This window comes from Geospiza fortis, unplaced genomic scaffold (assembly GCF_000277835.1).
Source record: "Geospiza fortis unplaced genomic scaffold, GeoFor_1.0 scaffold130, whole genome shotgun sequence".
Classification (NCBI taxonomy): Eukaryota; Metazoa; Chordata; class Aves; order Passeriformes; family Thraupidae; genus Geospiza; species Geospiza fortis.
In genome coordinates, this window is record NW_005054300.1 from 7,921,951 (window position 1) to 7,936,710 (window position 14,760).

The 14,760-nt window shown below is 39.9% G+C and overlaps 1 protein-coding gene across 3 annotated transcripts in view; it reads left to right on the forward strand.

Annotated features, from left to right (window-relative positions):
* The window catches only part of EXOC6 (exocyst complex component 6), an 88,994-nt gene that overhangs the window by 72,405 nt on the left and 1,829 nt on the right, over positions 1-14,760 (forward strand). For all 3 annotated transcript variants that reach the window (XM_005416444.1, XM_031062300.1, XM_031062305.1), the window contains one exon: positions 14,591-14,703. In XM_005416444.1, the coding sequence (XP_005416501.1) occupies positions 14,591-14,703 (113 nt within the window). The remainder of the gene's footprint in view (positions 1-14,590; positions 14,704-14,760) is intronic.

Consider the following 14,760-nt stretch of genomic DNA (forward strand, 5'->3'; position numbering starts at 1 on the left):
TTCTGTAGCCCTGAAGTGATGGATGGAGTTCAGTTTTGGAGCCCCATCTCCCCAGTACTTCCTCTGAATTCTGTGAGGAGTGTGTGGTTCCTGTGAGTAATGAAGAAGCATTGTTAATTGAGCAACACAAGAGAAGAAAATTATTGGTTTCCTTCAAGTTACATGTTATTTGAATTCTCTAAGTGTTTCTAAGTCCTACTCTCCCATCAGGGAGCCACGGAACTGGTAGCTGTGTTAGTGTATTAAGTAATTTCTGCCCCAAAATCACTTACATTCTCCAGCCTTATATAAACTGGGGGTACCACTGGTATGTAGTATGTACTGAGCAGCACTACTAACCCTTTAACCCTACAGATTTGCCTTCAGTATTTTTTTTCAGTTGTATCAATCAACATACTTAGGTTTCATTTCTTTTCTAAATTATCTGTCAATCACATGCAGCAGACAGAATACTAAATTTTTTTTCCTTTTGCTAGTTTCTTCTGTGAAAAAGACAGTCTGTCTCATCTTTGTAAATCACTGTGATGCAAATATAAAATCCAGTAAAATCAAAGGAATGTTTTACATCAGTAAAGCAAGACTTTTTCTCTGCTTCAGAACAGTAACAACACAATGAAGGAATTGCATGGACATAGTAGGGCAATGACTTGAATTGGTGAAATGTAGTTAATGAATGTTTATTCATTTGGATCATAGTATCTTAGGAAAAAAGATCATATGTTCAAAAGTGTTTATATAGGGTGTACCATAATGTGACACTGATCTGCAGTTGGCTGTCTTAGAACTGCAGAAATAGAAATTAAAAAGTATTACTCTGTCTAGCTAGACTGCCTTCAGTCAGTCAGTGAAATTTGGGAGATGAATGTAATACAAAGATACCATTAGCTGGCAAAAGAATCATTGAATTTCATCCTGGTTTATTATAACTGGTTTCTGAATGAAGTGCACTAATTGTACTGTAAGCAGTATGACTGAACCAGCAGGTTCTTAGGCACAGCTTATCATATATGTTACCATTTATGGCTCTTATGAGTGTGTCAGGTTTGGAGCAATTTATACTTTCACAAATTGTGCTATTTTAAAGAATAGTGGAATAACAAAATTCACATGAAATATTCACGTATAGATTGTGTCCTTCTTGCAGAGGACTTTATCTAGAGAATTAGTAGCAAAGGAACAGTGCAACTTAAAAGACCCTGCAATTACAGAAAGTGTGACTAAAGAGTGAATAATAACAGAAATGCAGAAACAATTCAAAATATGAGTAGATGGAAGCACTAAATGATGGGGAGAAAAGAAGAACTTAAAAATATGGGATGAGGTGAAAAAAGATAAAAAGTCAATTTGTGTCTGTAAATGTACTTTATTATTCTTACCTTTCTCTTTCCGTGTTTATAATTTTCCATGGTTTATGCTGAGATCCAGCAAGAACATTTCTTTTTTAAACAGTAGAAATTTGAAGAGATGTTTTTATCCAAAGAAAAGAAAGGACTTTCAGTACACAGTTAATGGTGTTTAAAGTCCCTAAAACCATGGGCTTGCCTTATTCCCAGGAGAACTCAAGCTTTCCCAGTTTTAGTAGTGTGCCTCCAGGAAATCGTTCAGAAGGACACATAATTAGCCCACACTTTCCAGAGTGCACAGTGTAACTTGATGCAGTTAAACCAGAAGACAGTTTTCATCTTTTGACCCTGTGTCAAATGTGTCAGTTGAGTAGCTTACCTGAGATCTGTAAGACAACATAGGCCATCTGATATTTTCCCATAGAAAGGAACATGCAGTAGGACACACACAAAACCACAATTCTGAAACTTATTTATTAAACTTTTAAAACTTACTTATTTTCAAAGTAACAGAAAAAGTGGCCATTGTAAGTGGCACAACTCAATGCATTGAGATTCTGTTTCTTTTTGCCAGTCTGAAGTTTAAAGAAATATGTTTGCCCTTGCTTAGGATGTATGAAAAGGACAGAAGTGGCTCTTTCACTTTAGGCACTAACAAGATATTGAGTCCCCTGGAAGGGTGAATGTGATACTGTCATTCCAATGCACATCCAAATGATAGTTCTGGGAATGGTAAAATATTTAGTATAGTGTCTATGTCTACATCTTGCATCCATTGACATGCAGAATAGTTGAAAGAGTTCACAGTGAAATGGAATAACATTGAATAACTCCTAGACAGAAATGCCCTGGTAACTGTGTGGGGTGGGGTGGTGGTAGTGGTGGTTTGTGTGTATCAGGATGAGGTGGCTGCAGGGGGGACCTGTGTAACTGATATAGAAAAGGCACAAGCTGAAAACTCGAGTGACACTGTAAAACGGCCCTCATAGCTTAATTAAATAAAACCAATAATGCGATTTAAACTTCTTTGAGTTAAAATTACTTTAATAAGGGTGTTAATTACTAGAGGATTAACGCTGCTTACATGTGATAATAGATCTGGTCAGTCAATAAAGGGTGAGAATAATGTTCGTTTAAGAAGCAAAAGAATCTAGCACAGGATTACTCCCTAGAAAGGGATAACATTTCAAAGTGGCAAGTAAAATCAGGGGAAGATGTTTTCAAATAGCAGGAGGCATTAGAGGCTGAATTTTGCTATCCTTACTCAGCAGAAGTTCCATGTGTACTGGGATCTGTTGGAGCTAAAATATGAAGAGTAATTATTGCAAATGACATAAAATAATTTGTAATTATTCGGTCTTCCAGGAAAATCATAAGAAATATTTTTTTAGATAAAACATTTAAAGAAAATACTGCTGTAGGATTGAGGAGAAAATGCATAATCTAAAGGGAAAAAAACCATCTTCTAAGGAGAATAATTTCTTGAAGATGTATTTCTTAGAAAAGAAATTGTATTGGATTATTGCCTTTAGCAAAATGGGTTTTTTCCTAATATATTTGCAAACAACAGCCCAAGGAGAAAGATCTTTTGCAAAAACCCAATTTACAAAAGAAAATTTTGAGGTATCCAGGTTGCTGGGCTTGGAAGCCTTTGTTAAACCAAGTTATCTAGACAAGTTAACAAAACAAAACCAGGATTTTATATGGGCTATATATTAGCCCATATATTTAATAAAATGTCTTGAGAGTAATTTAATAGATATAAATAGGGAAGTAAATATTTTCTTGTAGCTGAAGAGGAAAGTGAAGGTTGTCCATGAAAGAATATGAGATTTTTTTCCTAGTGATTTTGGCTTTCCTTTTAACTTGTCTGTATTTACATTCCTGAGCTACTGACTGCTGAATTCCTTGTCTAGAGGTTCTCAGGTCTAGGATAGCTTTCCCTAAGGGATGTAACTTCATCTGCTATAAAGGGTGGTTATGCAGCCATACCCTGAGTGATCTACTTTGGAAGAAATAACTATCTGTTTACAGTAAACTTATGATGTCCACATGTGTAAGTATCTGTGCCTTATGGATTGCACTAGATTTTTGTTTCTGAATGCAAACAAAATTATGCTGGTTTGTGGCCTGTTATGTCTTGAATTTCAGTGGCTTTTCACATATTCTAGCTCAGCACCCAAGATCAGCTGAGATACTTTATTGAGCAGTTGCTGTATTTGTATCTGCTTCCTGAAGAAGTGTTTCAAACAGACATCTGTATATAAAATTCTGAGTGTTTTAATGGCCGCCTAAGAGAAGAATCTGGCACACTGTGGCTGTAATTTTTTACTTTAGATATGCAGCTTTTGAGAAATGCACAGATGCTAAAAGAAACTAAACTAAAAGAAAGTTGTCAGTTAAAAAATACTTTCTCTGTTGTGTTGAACCAAACTATTTCCCCTTACCTGCTGTAGAACCTCAGGTTATCTCAGTGGAAGTGATGTGATTCATAGTACACACTGTAGATCATGGACTTCTGCGGAGATTCAATTGCTGCCGATTCAAGAGGGCTCATAAACCTTATAGACCTGTTGTATATCCTCCTGTTAAATTGAATCAATCTCTGTAGCAATGTAATTTCAGCATATTTCATAGATGTAATTTCCTCTGGTGTTTTTTCCAAGTCAGAATATGACAAGAAATGACTGGAGAGTTGGGGAGGGAAATGCCCCATTCACTGAATCCCTAGTTCCCAGCAGTGCCTGCATTGGTGGTGTCCTGGGTCTGTTCTTGAGCTGCAGCTTCACACAAAGAGCTGAAGTCTTCTCTTCCTCTGTGGGCACAAAGCTGATGCCATGGAGCTCTTGTCTTCCCATAGGCATCAGTTTGCATTTGCATGCAAGGGCTGTGTATCTAAAGCTCCTTCCTTCAGTCCCAGAAGTAACTGGACTAAAGTTTGAACTTGGAGATGCATACTTGGGCAGACTACTGCAGATGGTTAGTTCTAGGGCACAGCAGCCTGACTGTCTAGATTAGATGTGTGTATACAAGGACAGTGTTGGAGTCGTTAGAACCAGCATTTGTCAGATAATGACTTCTTGTGTTATGGTGCATATACACGCTTGTAAGACTGCAGGCATCTGGAGTTACTCTTATGGATAGTGCTAAATATTAAATGTGGCAGATGGGACAAGAGTGTTCAATTCCAGAACACAGTATGGAAGTGGAAGTGAATGTGTTTTGTGTTTGAATTTTATTCTAGTTACACCAAATTAGATTAATTTTAATTAGACCCACCTCTAAACCAGAGAAGGTAGTTAAATTTTAACTTTAGATTTTTAACTTTTTGATGACATTTCTATAATGAATCATCTCAGATCATTTTTACAGGAAGAATTGAGACAAATGATACAGTTTTAATCCTCAAGAAGCTTACTTTAGGATAGTGTGCCTCGTCATATGTTATTTATGGCATTATTTCATAGACAAGTGAATAGTTTAAAGCAAATGTGTTGTGAGTCTAGTGCAATTAAAAGAGAAGTGCCTATAGAAAATTAAAGATCAAATAAACGAAACTGTAGAATTTCTTTTTAGTAGATGTCAATATTGAAGTACTACTGGCAAACTTGTGTTTAGAAAAATAACCAGAAGCCAAGTGGAAATGCCGCTGAGATTTACCTGTGCTATATTAAATGCTTCATAATTTGAACAGTTGGAATTGTGTTTTCAAAGTCTTGTCCAGGTGAGAGGCAGATGGCCTGTTCTGGGGGGCTGCACTCGTCACCCCTGTGTGCTGTTTGAGCCTGTGCACCTCTGTGTCAGGAGCTCAAAACCAGAAAAAATGGTGAATGACCTGACCATTGCATAATACACAATTTTTAATCCACACAAATTTTGCCTTTGACATAGTTTTATGCTTTGTCTGAAGGGACTTTGTGTACGGACTAACACGCTTGACAGGAGCAATTTGGCCGGAGCCCGTGCCCTCTGGAGCCTGTCTGTCTGCCAGGCTCCTGCTTTTCAAACTCTTCTCTGCTTCTAGACTCAAAAGATGGTTCTTTTGCTACTAGTCCAGCTTATTCTTTAATGATGAAGAACAACACACTTCATAATAAACATTTTCACTGTAATTAAACAAATCTTCTTTGAAGAGGCATTACTTGTTCCTGTACTGGGTGTTTCATAGGGCCTAGCTATTTATATTTGTCTCAGAAACTATTTTTCTGTGTCTTCTGATGTTACATCTTGGGCTGCTTGAAGTTTTAATGGGATTTGTAAAAATTATACATTGTGAGTGTTTTTCTGGTTATGGTAACAGCAACAAGCTTGTTCACGTGGCTTCAACAGCAAGTATTCTATTTTATAGGCAGGCCTAAGTTCATTTGAAGTGCCAAAGAATAAAAAAAAAATCATGAATGTAACAAGACCAGGCATTTCTCAAAGTATACCACAAGGTCCAGATTTTAGGAAAGAGTTCTGTCCTTTGCAAGGATTTTTTCTTATAAAAGTATATGAACACAAATAACTTCTGTTTTCTCTTAGCATAGCAACAAATCCCAATGGTTCAACTGTCATAACATTATACATTGTACATTTATGAATGTGTTGAAGATTGTATCCCAACATTTAAGATAGTGACAGATACAATTTCACTTATAAATTTGAAACAGATGGCAGCATTTAAATACAAAATCATTTCATTCTTGTGAACATTTCAATGTCCCAAATTTAGACACAATTTCTAAATGTATGGTGCTTAAAATAAAAAGGCAGGTTTTAATGCAGCAGCTTAAAAACTGAAAGACACTGCCTTTCTAACACAGACTGTCCTTCCTTTGAAAATCCAGGGCTCAGTTTTCAAAGCATTGTCTAGGAATTTAGCCTGCGACCCCCATTGACACTAATGGGAATTGCATAGCTAAGTCCCCGTAACATCACTTTGAAAATCCATTTGTTGTACCAATTCAGAAAAATAGCATAAACTGCGGGGAGACATTCACAGATCAAGAGAGCAATGTACACTTTGAAATACAAAACCAATGTGCGTTATTCCAGTTATGTGATCAGTAGACGGGATTCTGAAATTCACCACATTCACAAAATAAGTCACCAGGTCTAAATAAAACAAAATATTTTGGCAAGTGGCAGGCAGACTTGCTAGCCAGGCTAACAAGATGTTTGTCAGCAGTAATGAACACCTACTGATTTGGTGATAATTGTGTTTGGTTGGTATGGTGTTATTCTACAGTTAGCAAACACTCTTTTTTTCTTTCAAGCTGGACTTAGGTATCTACATTTTAAGTAGTTCTGTTGTTCCTTTGCAACCAAGAAATGTTCAGAGTAAACAAGACTTGTCTTTGTCCAGTTTTGATTCTGATCCTGGTCCTTTATGTTTTGTTTTCCAATTTAGTAAGTGTTCTCATGGAGTGCATGCTTTAATTAACAGGAGCATAACTTGGTGAATAATGATGGTATTATCTTCATGGTCATGCAGTTGGTTTTTGTTGGAAATAAGTGTATACCTGTGTAATATATGTTCATGTATACTTGTGCACAAAACCTAAGCAAAGATTGAAACAGTGTTCTTGTTGTTGTTGTGTAGCTGTGTTACTGCAGTGCCTATGAGTCCCAGTCATGGACCATGGCCCCATTATGCTGGGCAGAATATAAATAAGTGTTTTAACAAAAGAAAGACAGTGCTGCCTCAGAGTTCCCAAAGCAATGAGATTATAGCTCCACTGAAAGGTTAACGTTATGTCAGAGATTATGAAACAGCAACAGTTCTGGTTGACAGGCTTCCTTTTGGGTCCTGAAACCCATTTGTCCTTCTTAAAACAAGGTAGGATGGGTTGGTACAGTGTGAGCTCTTTGGAGTAGGAAATGTTGCGGACTGGAACATTTGTGAGTGGCTTTTGTGAGTTTACTGTGTTTAAAATGAAAAAGTCACCTTCATATTTGGTGCTTTGCTTGCTCCAAAGCCCAATAAAAGTAGAAATAATTGAAATATTAATGTGTTTGCTCTGTCTTTATCTTAGGGACTGAAATGATACATAGCTAGCAATAGTCTTTTTTTTTCCCCTAGGCCAAAAGCCATGCATTCTCAAGGGAAAAATTGTAATGTTACTTCTGTATTCTTTCCTAAGAAAAGATTGGGTGTAGCTTGCAGTTGTATATGCTTGGCACTATTCATTTCCCAGAAGAGTTCACCGTATTCTAGGCTTTGGGTTTTTTTAATTAAAGAGGTCAAAATCCATTATATCAAAATTTCAAAGAATTTGCCAATTAGCTGTAGTCTGTGATGCCCAGCAGGTGGCTTTTATACTATTAAAGGGAGATTGTTTCCATCTCTGATCAAAGCGAAAGCAAAACAAAAGAAAATATAGAATATTTTGCTGTACACAGTGCAAACCACATGCTGTGTAAATTATGTGAAAACTGTACATGAGAGACTGTTCAGTCATCCCACTTCAAGAAAAGGTTCTGTATATTTTCACACTGGTCCTCACGAGGATTTCAATGGTAATGTCTAAGTCTGTTTAGATTACTGATTAGCTGAGAAGGTTAGACAGCTTGCTATTTCCTAAAATGAAGACTTTAGCATTTTTGCTATTTAAAAGTAAAAGTAAAAATGCACAATTAAGTAGATAATGAATTTACTAGAAGTGAAATTAGAAAAAGCTGAGCGTGCTGGAATGTATAAGATGCAAAAAATTTCCAATTTGCACTTTTCAATGAATCTAAACTTCCTCGATTTTTGCCTACTTAAAAGAATGTTTGTGACCTTTTGACCCTTTTGTTATCCCTTACTCAGAAAGGCCTTTATTCTGTAAGACTTAGGTATAAAAAAATAAAAAGAGCATTAATGGCGTAACAGTCCTTTCTGATCACTCTGTGTAAGATGTTTATGCAAAGTGTCAATAGAAGCAATTGGCCTAACAGTGTGACAACCTGCTTTGCTTGGAAATGGGCTAATCTCCTGTTTGGGTTATCCAGAGGTCAGGTAAGGATTTCTTTTTTCGCACTCCCCGTAGCGCACGGGTATATAACCTGCAAACACTACAGGGCAGAAATCAGAAGCAATTGAGCCCAAGGATGCCACAAAGCATTTTTAGTTAATCCTGACCTGTTTGCTTTTCCTGATTTTTTTTTCCTCTGCCTTCTTTTAGTTTTTCTGTTCTTGGTCCCATCCCAGAGACTCTGTTTGAGTGTATAACTCATAATGATGACAGGGACTCTACCAATTTCATTATCTGCTTTACTGTGTTGTTGGGGTTTTTTTGGTTTGTTGTTGGTTTTTTGGTTTGGTTTTTTTTTGTTGTTGTTGTTTTTTTTGTTTTGTTTTTGTTTTGTCGTGGTTTGGTTTTTTTTTTTTTCCAAACAGGCATCATCCCACTCTTTTTTGAAGTTCACGTGGAAACCTACTTTAAATCTCAGTTTTTGAGGGCTGCCCCCTTTGCCCTGTCACAGCAGGCTGGAACTCAATAAGAGCTCAGGCAAGCGTAGCGGGCCAGGCAATGGGCCTTGGCGGGCTGCACGCTGTGAACTCCTGCCTCACTGAATCAGCTTCTGTGTGTTTTTATAACTGCCTTTTTTTTCCCTGTTAATTATGCCCCAAGGCTGTGGAAAGACAGCATTTATCTGTTTCAACAGACTAAGCAGCAAGTGTTCTGACATGTTTATCAGGCAAATTGTACCTGACAAAAGGTAATTACACATGCAATCAAGTCCAGAAGTAACTGGGTGATTAGGGGTTAATAAACTGTTTAGCATAAGAAATATTCAGCTTGTGAGCAAGGAGAGTGGGCCAGAACTGACATAACTGACAGTGATATATTAAAATAATTACTTTTTATTGGATGGAATATTTGACTTTACTGAAAAGTAAGTAGGAAATTAGGTGTACAACTCAGTTTTTCCTCCAGCTCCTGAATCACTGGTGCCATTTGTACAACCGAAGTTATTTGCTGATGCTCATGCTGCTTCAGAAGAGATTGCAACTTGCAGCATTCCAACTTGCATTAAGCTACCTTTATAATTTACAATTAGGCTTTTTGTAGTATAACCAGCACAGAGTCTAATGGACACGGCCCCCATTTCCATCTGCAAAGCTCATGTCTCCTCTTTCTGTCTGTTGCTGTGCTCACTCTGTGCATAGCTATTTCCCAAAACAGCGTTCTCTTCCAAGATTATTCCTGACAGTTGCCCAAAAGTAAAAAGGAAAGGGCATCTGTATGATATCTGAGGATGTGACAAGAGGCTCAGATGTCATTGAAAGGGCCGGATGGTCGATTCCAGCAGTTGCCAGTGCACAAAATTCTCACGTAATTACAAGATGGCCTAAATACAGGACTATGGCTGAGCTGCTCTAAACTTTAGGTAATACAATACAAAGTTTTAGTGAGCAATGATAAAGAGTAATTTCTATTCAAACATGGCCATATCACCTAGATACTGGGAAAAAGCTAGAGTACTAACTTCAAAGAACAGGTGCAAGTACCCTATTTGAAATCAGAATTCTGTCCCTAAAAGTTTAAGACCTTTTCCTCTCATAGCATCAGTATTATAATGTCTTGTCTTAACTGATCCTGTTAGCTAACAAGGTCTTACAGTAGGAGTAACCAAACCTTTTAACCAAAACATAGTTTAGTATCTTTTAAAATAAGTCTTCCAATTAAAAATAGCAGTGTTACCTGTATAATGTCAGAAATTACTATAAACTTTTATGTAAGTACACATAAACACCTTCTCTTTTCCAAATGATGTTTATTTCTACAAAGAGACCTAATGTTAGACATAAAAGGCATCTAGAAAATACCTACACATGAAGGGAAAATTAGAAAATCAAAGCAATGTAGAGCATAATTCAAAATAAAAGTGCAGTACAGCAACCAGAGGCTTAAGTTACCTATAATGTTAGAAGTATATATGTGACTAATAATGTAATGGTTTGGGAAAGCAATACTGTTGCACGTACAGTAGAAGAAAAGTGCTGCTCTCTGATCATCAGCCCTGATGGTTCCAAGATGTTGGATGAAGGTTCCCCTTATATCACACCTTTAGAAAAAGCAAAATCCTCTAAATAAGGTGGAAATGTAGACTGTATCTTGTAAATGTAAGTAAGTGGACAATATATAGGATGTTCTGTGCGGTGTACAGGAAAGGCTAAAGCTTGTTCTTTTTTTTTTTCCTTGTTCTTTTTTTTATTTTTTTCACAATGACTCAGATATACATACATCTCTGCAAATTGTTCCTAGTCAGAAGGGAATAATTGCTCCTCGCTCCTAGGGAAGCATATTCTGCATAATTATAAAATACTTGGGTATAGTATTGCCTGTCTGAGCTTATTCTTATTTTTCATGGTTATTATGGGATGAAGAGCACAGCAGTGCCATTGTTCTTGGGTAGCAGAGTACATGTATTTAGTTTATTCGGTGCTTCACAATGTTTTGGCTGCATGATAAGCTGGTTCTGACTAAACACCCTTGGGTGGCTCCTTATGTGGGGCTGAGACTGCCTTTCTGTCTAAGGTTTTTTCCACACACGTTAACTTAGGAAAGATGGATGTGCAAAATAAACATTTTTTCCTATTGTAATTTCAAGGCAAGTTGTGCACAGTCTAACCTTAAATGAGTTGCAGCCAGTAGCACTGGTATGATGTGGTAAACTCTGTGGTCTTTGACTGATTTTTGAGGCTGGGAAATGCTTATTGCCAGCACCTAGTGTTTGCCCATATTTGACGTGTAAGCAAGTGTGGGGCATTACTTGTTAGACAATACATCTCATTTTCAATTATTGTCACAGTAATAGTGAAGGCTTTAATAGATAAAATAGTAGTAGGGAAATGTTGCTTTAACTTGGCCTTGATTTGATCCTAGATGCTGCAGTAAAAACTATGTCACAGAACCAGCAAACTGTCCTGTGCTTCATGTGCATCATATGTCTGTGGCCAAGACAGTCCCACTTTTTCTATATCAAGGAGAGGAATTAAAATGATTAATTTAAATAGGGCACACATTGGTGTAGCAAAAGATGGTGTAAATCAGAAAGGAACAGAGCAGCAGAAATTAAAACAGATTGGTGAGTCAACACCTCTGCATTGTTGCGGGAGTGAAGGTGAATTCGGTGTTGTGTTGTGCTCAAGTGAAACTTCGCATGAATGGATTGAAGTTATTTCCCACCATCCCTGTGGTGGTCCTGGGGCCAGTGTGTCATTTCTGCTAGACTGTACTCTCTGCCACTGGCTGCTCACCAACGTGCCCCCCTCAGAGAGCACCTGCATTGGGCTGTGCATCCACTGAGCCTGGGTGCCAGGGCAGATGCAGGTGATAGGAATGGCCAGGACACAGATCCCAAGAGAGGCACACCAGGCAGCTCTTCCCCACTCCACAGCACGCAGTGCTTGCTGTCCAAGCCCACTGCATACAGCGGTGTGCCACGGTGCAGAACTGCACCTGTGAGTGGGACAAAATGTGCAGTGCATAATCGTGCACAGCAGCAGTCTGTGCTGATTACAGCAGTGTCTGCAGCTCCTTGCCACATTTAATCCAATCTGTGATTGTCACACTGCAGCCCCTGAACAGATGCACAGAAAGAGGGAAGGGGGCTGTGACTGACTGGCATGTGTCATTTGATTGCATGTCTGGGCCTTTGAGCTACCTGCCACGTGTCATGACAGCTGCTTGAACTTAAGAGATTTATTAGCATGAGGTTGGTTGCGTGCAGCTCTTTGACCATGCATGGAGCAGGGAAGGAGCTCTGGGTACATCACCCTTGCCAATAGTCTCTCTTCAGGTGTTCATTCTTTAGGGCCAGGACTGTCTCGGAGTGCACAGAATATGCTTCATGTTCTGTGTGACATTTTTTTACCTTGTGTTGAAAAACAACAGGCTTCGTGGTCTGTTTAGAGCCCTCCATGCTTACCTGTGTTTGGCCAGGTGACAAATGAGTTGTAATCTTCCAGTCATCACTATCACTGAGATTTCCCAGAGCCATGGCGGAATCAGTTGAGGCAACCCTTGAAAGCATCATATGAAACTCACTCATGCAGTACTGTCAGGGAAGTTCCTTTGAACTTGTCAGCACTGTAATTGTGTCAGTCATCAATGGCTTTGGGCTGCACATTGCTAGCAGGATAATTTAGGTGCCTTTCACCCATATTAGGTACCTTTCAACCATATCAGGGTTGTTTAAGATTTACCCAGAATCCTTGATTTCAATGGTACAGTAGGGCTAAGAAATGAAATCTTTCACTTCTTACTGAATACAACTGCAGGAACATCGGTCCATCCTTAAGGACCATGTCCCATGTGAAGCCCATGACAAGTAGCACTGGAAGTAGCAGTAAGTTATTAATCACCAGATTATATAGTTTGGGTTCCTGTCAGCTTTATTCTCATATCTTGTCTTGTGCATCTGCCTGTCCTATCTTTCCACTCTTTTGGTTGTGCTTTAAAATACTTCTGTGAGGACTGGCACCTAAACTGTGTAACATGGGTAATAACAAGTGATGAGAACATGCAGTAGCAACTGAGGCTGTGAGTTTCACAACTGAGTTAGCAGGACTGCCCAAGTCTGTTTGCATGGTGACTGAAGGCATGTGCTCAGCAACTCAGTAAAATTGGTGGTGTCCATCTTGAGAAAGGGCTTTGTGGGAAAGAACTGTTTGAATTTGACCTTGGTGCTTATGATGGCTATCTAGTCAGCAGAGAGTGAAATTGCCTCCTTGGGTTTTAGACCCTTTCACCCCTATGAAATAGTTAAATGTAAAATGTAAGTAGGTGTGTCAGAGGTCCGTTATAATGCCAGGAAATGTTGCTATCTAGTTCTAAAAGATTACACTACAAATAAGGAAGGAGTAATTAATTAGAAAATTATGTGTTTAAGTTAGACGCGATATTTGAAAGTAACATAAGAAAGTGGTTTGGAAAAGGAAAAATTTGCAAAAGAGAGGCATTGACATTTGAATCTGGGAAGACTGGATGTATACTTTTCTGTAAATGAATTGATGTTATGATTTTGGGCATGAGCATTGCTGGACTCCTCTGACAGTTTATCAGGCTGAGAAGTTTGAGTAAGGCAAGGTAAGGTTCTCTGTGGTGTAGCCCTCCTCTTACTGTAGCCTGAGAAGTCAGAGGAGCGGACATCTGCTGCACCTCTGCCTGTGGGAGCATGTCAGGCGTAGCAGAAGCAAATGTTTGAAGTGAACGGTTCTTCCTTGAAATAGCAAAATTATGTGACTTGCAGTAGTCTGTTACATTTTTTCAGTGGTTTTGTTACACAGAGTCCTGTTCCAGCCCACCTTTCCAGCATTACTGATTTAGCAGGACTCCAGGCAAGCAGGGCTCTAGGCTACACTGAGGACCCAGCTCAGCGGAGCAGCCTCGGGCACTGCGCTCTGGGGCGAAGTGTTGTTAATGGTTCCCAAAGCTTTTTTTAACAGTAGCTTTGGCTAACACGGGACAGCCTGAGAACAAGCCCTTGTTAGCCCTCAGCAGCAGGACAAGGCCAGGCCCCAGACGCAGGGGGAAGCTGGGGCGCCCCGCCATTGACGTCAATGGCAATGGGGCCCACTGGCGCGCAGGTAGCCGTGGGAAAGGCATCCCCGAGCAGAGCTGCCTGTGCCCTGGCCCCTGGCAGCCTGGGCAGGGTGCCCAACGGGGCCTGGCCTGCACCCCGTAATGGTGGAGGGGGAATCAGGCTTTGAGGGCCGTGAGGATGCTGGCTGCTGGAGGTTCGGCATCGCGTCTGATTGTAAAAGCAGGCTGGTTTATTGTTGAACAGCAGCTCTCAGATCATGAGTCCAAGACCTGATTTGAAACTGCAGCCAAGCGTAGTATTGTGGTTGGAGACTTTTTGTTCCTCCACTGAAGTGTTTGGGTTTGTTTGGGCCAGAAGTGTGCCCAGGGCTTGGCTCTGAGTTTCAGGGATCAGTTATAATGGAGACTGCAGCCAGGAGGTGTTTAATTCACTTTAATTGGACTACCTGAACCTCGTTTAAATTAGTGTGAAAAGCAGCAGACACTAGCATCCCTGTCTTGCTCCCCACGGTAAAGCAAGTTCCTAAATACTAAAGCGTGAAGCCATCAGCATCCCGTCCTGGGGCCAGACCTGCACAGCTGCCTCCCTGCACATTTGAGGGAGGTGAGAGACGTTAAAGAAAGAAATGGGCAGGTGAAGGGGGGTGGTGGCTGGGCTCGGTGAGGGGCTGCGCCCGGCCTCTTTCCGCAGAGCCTCCCGCACTCCCTCACCCGCCTCTCCCCCCGCAGCTCCTGGACCTCTTCATGGTGTGGGACTGGTCCACCTACCTGGCTGACTACGGGCAGGCCACCTCCAAGTACCTGCGGGTAAACCCCAGCACGGCCCTCACGCTCCTGGAGAAGTAAGTGCGGGGGCCGGAGCTCCCGGCACGGGGATGAGAAGCGGGGCCGGAGCTGCC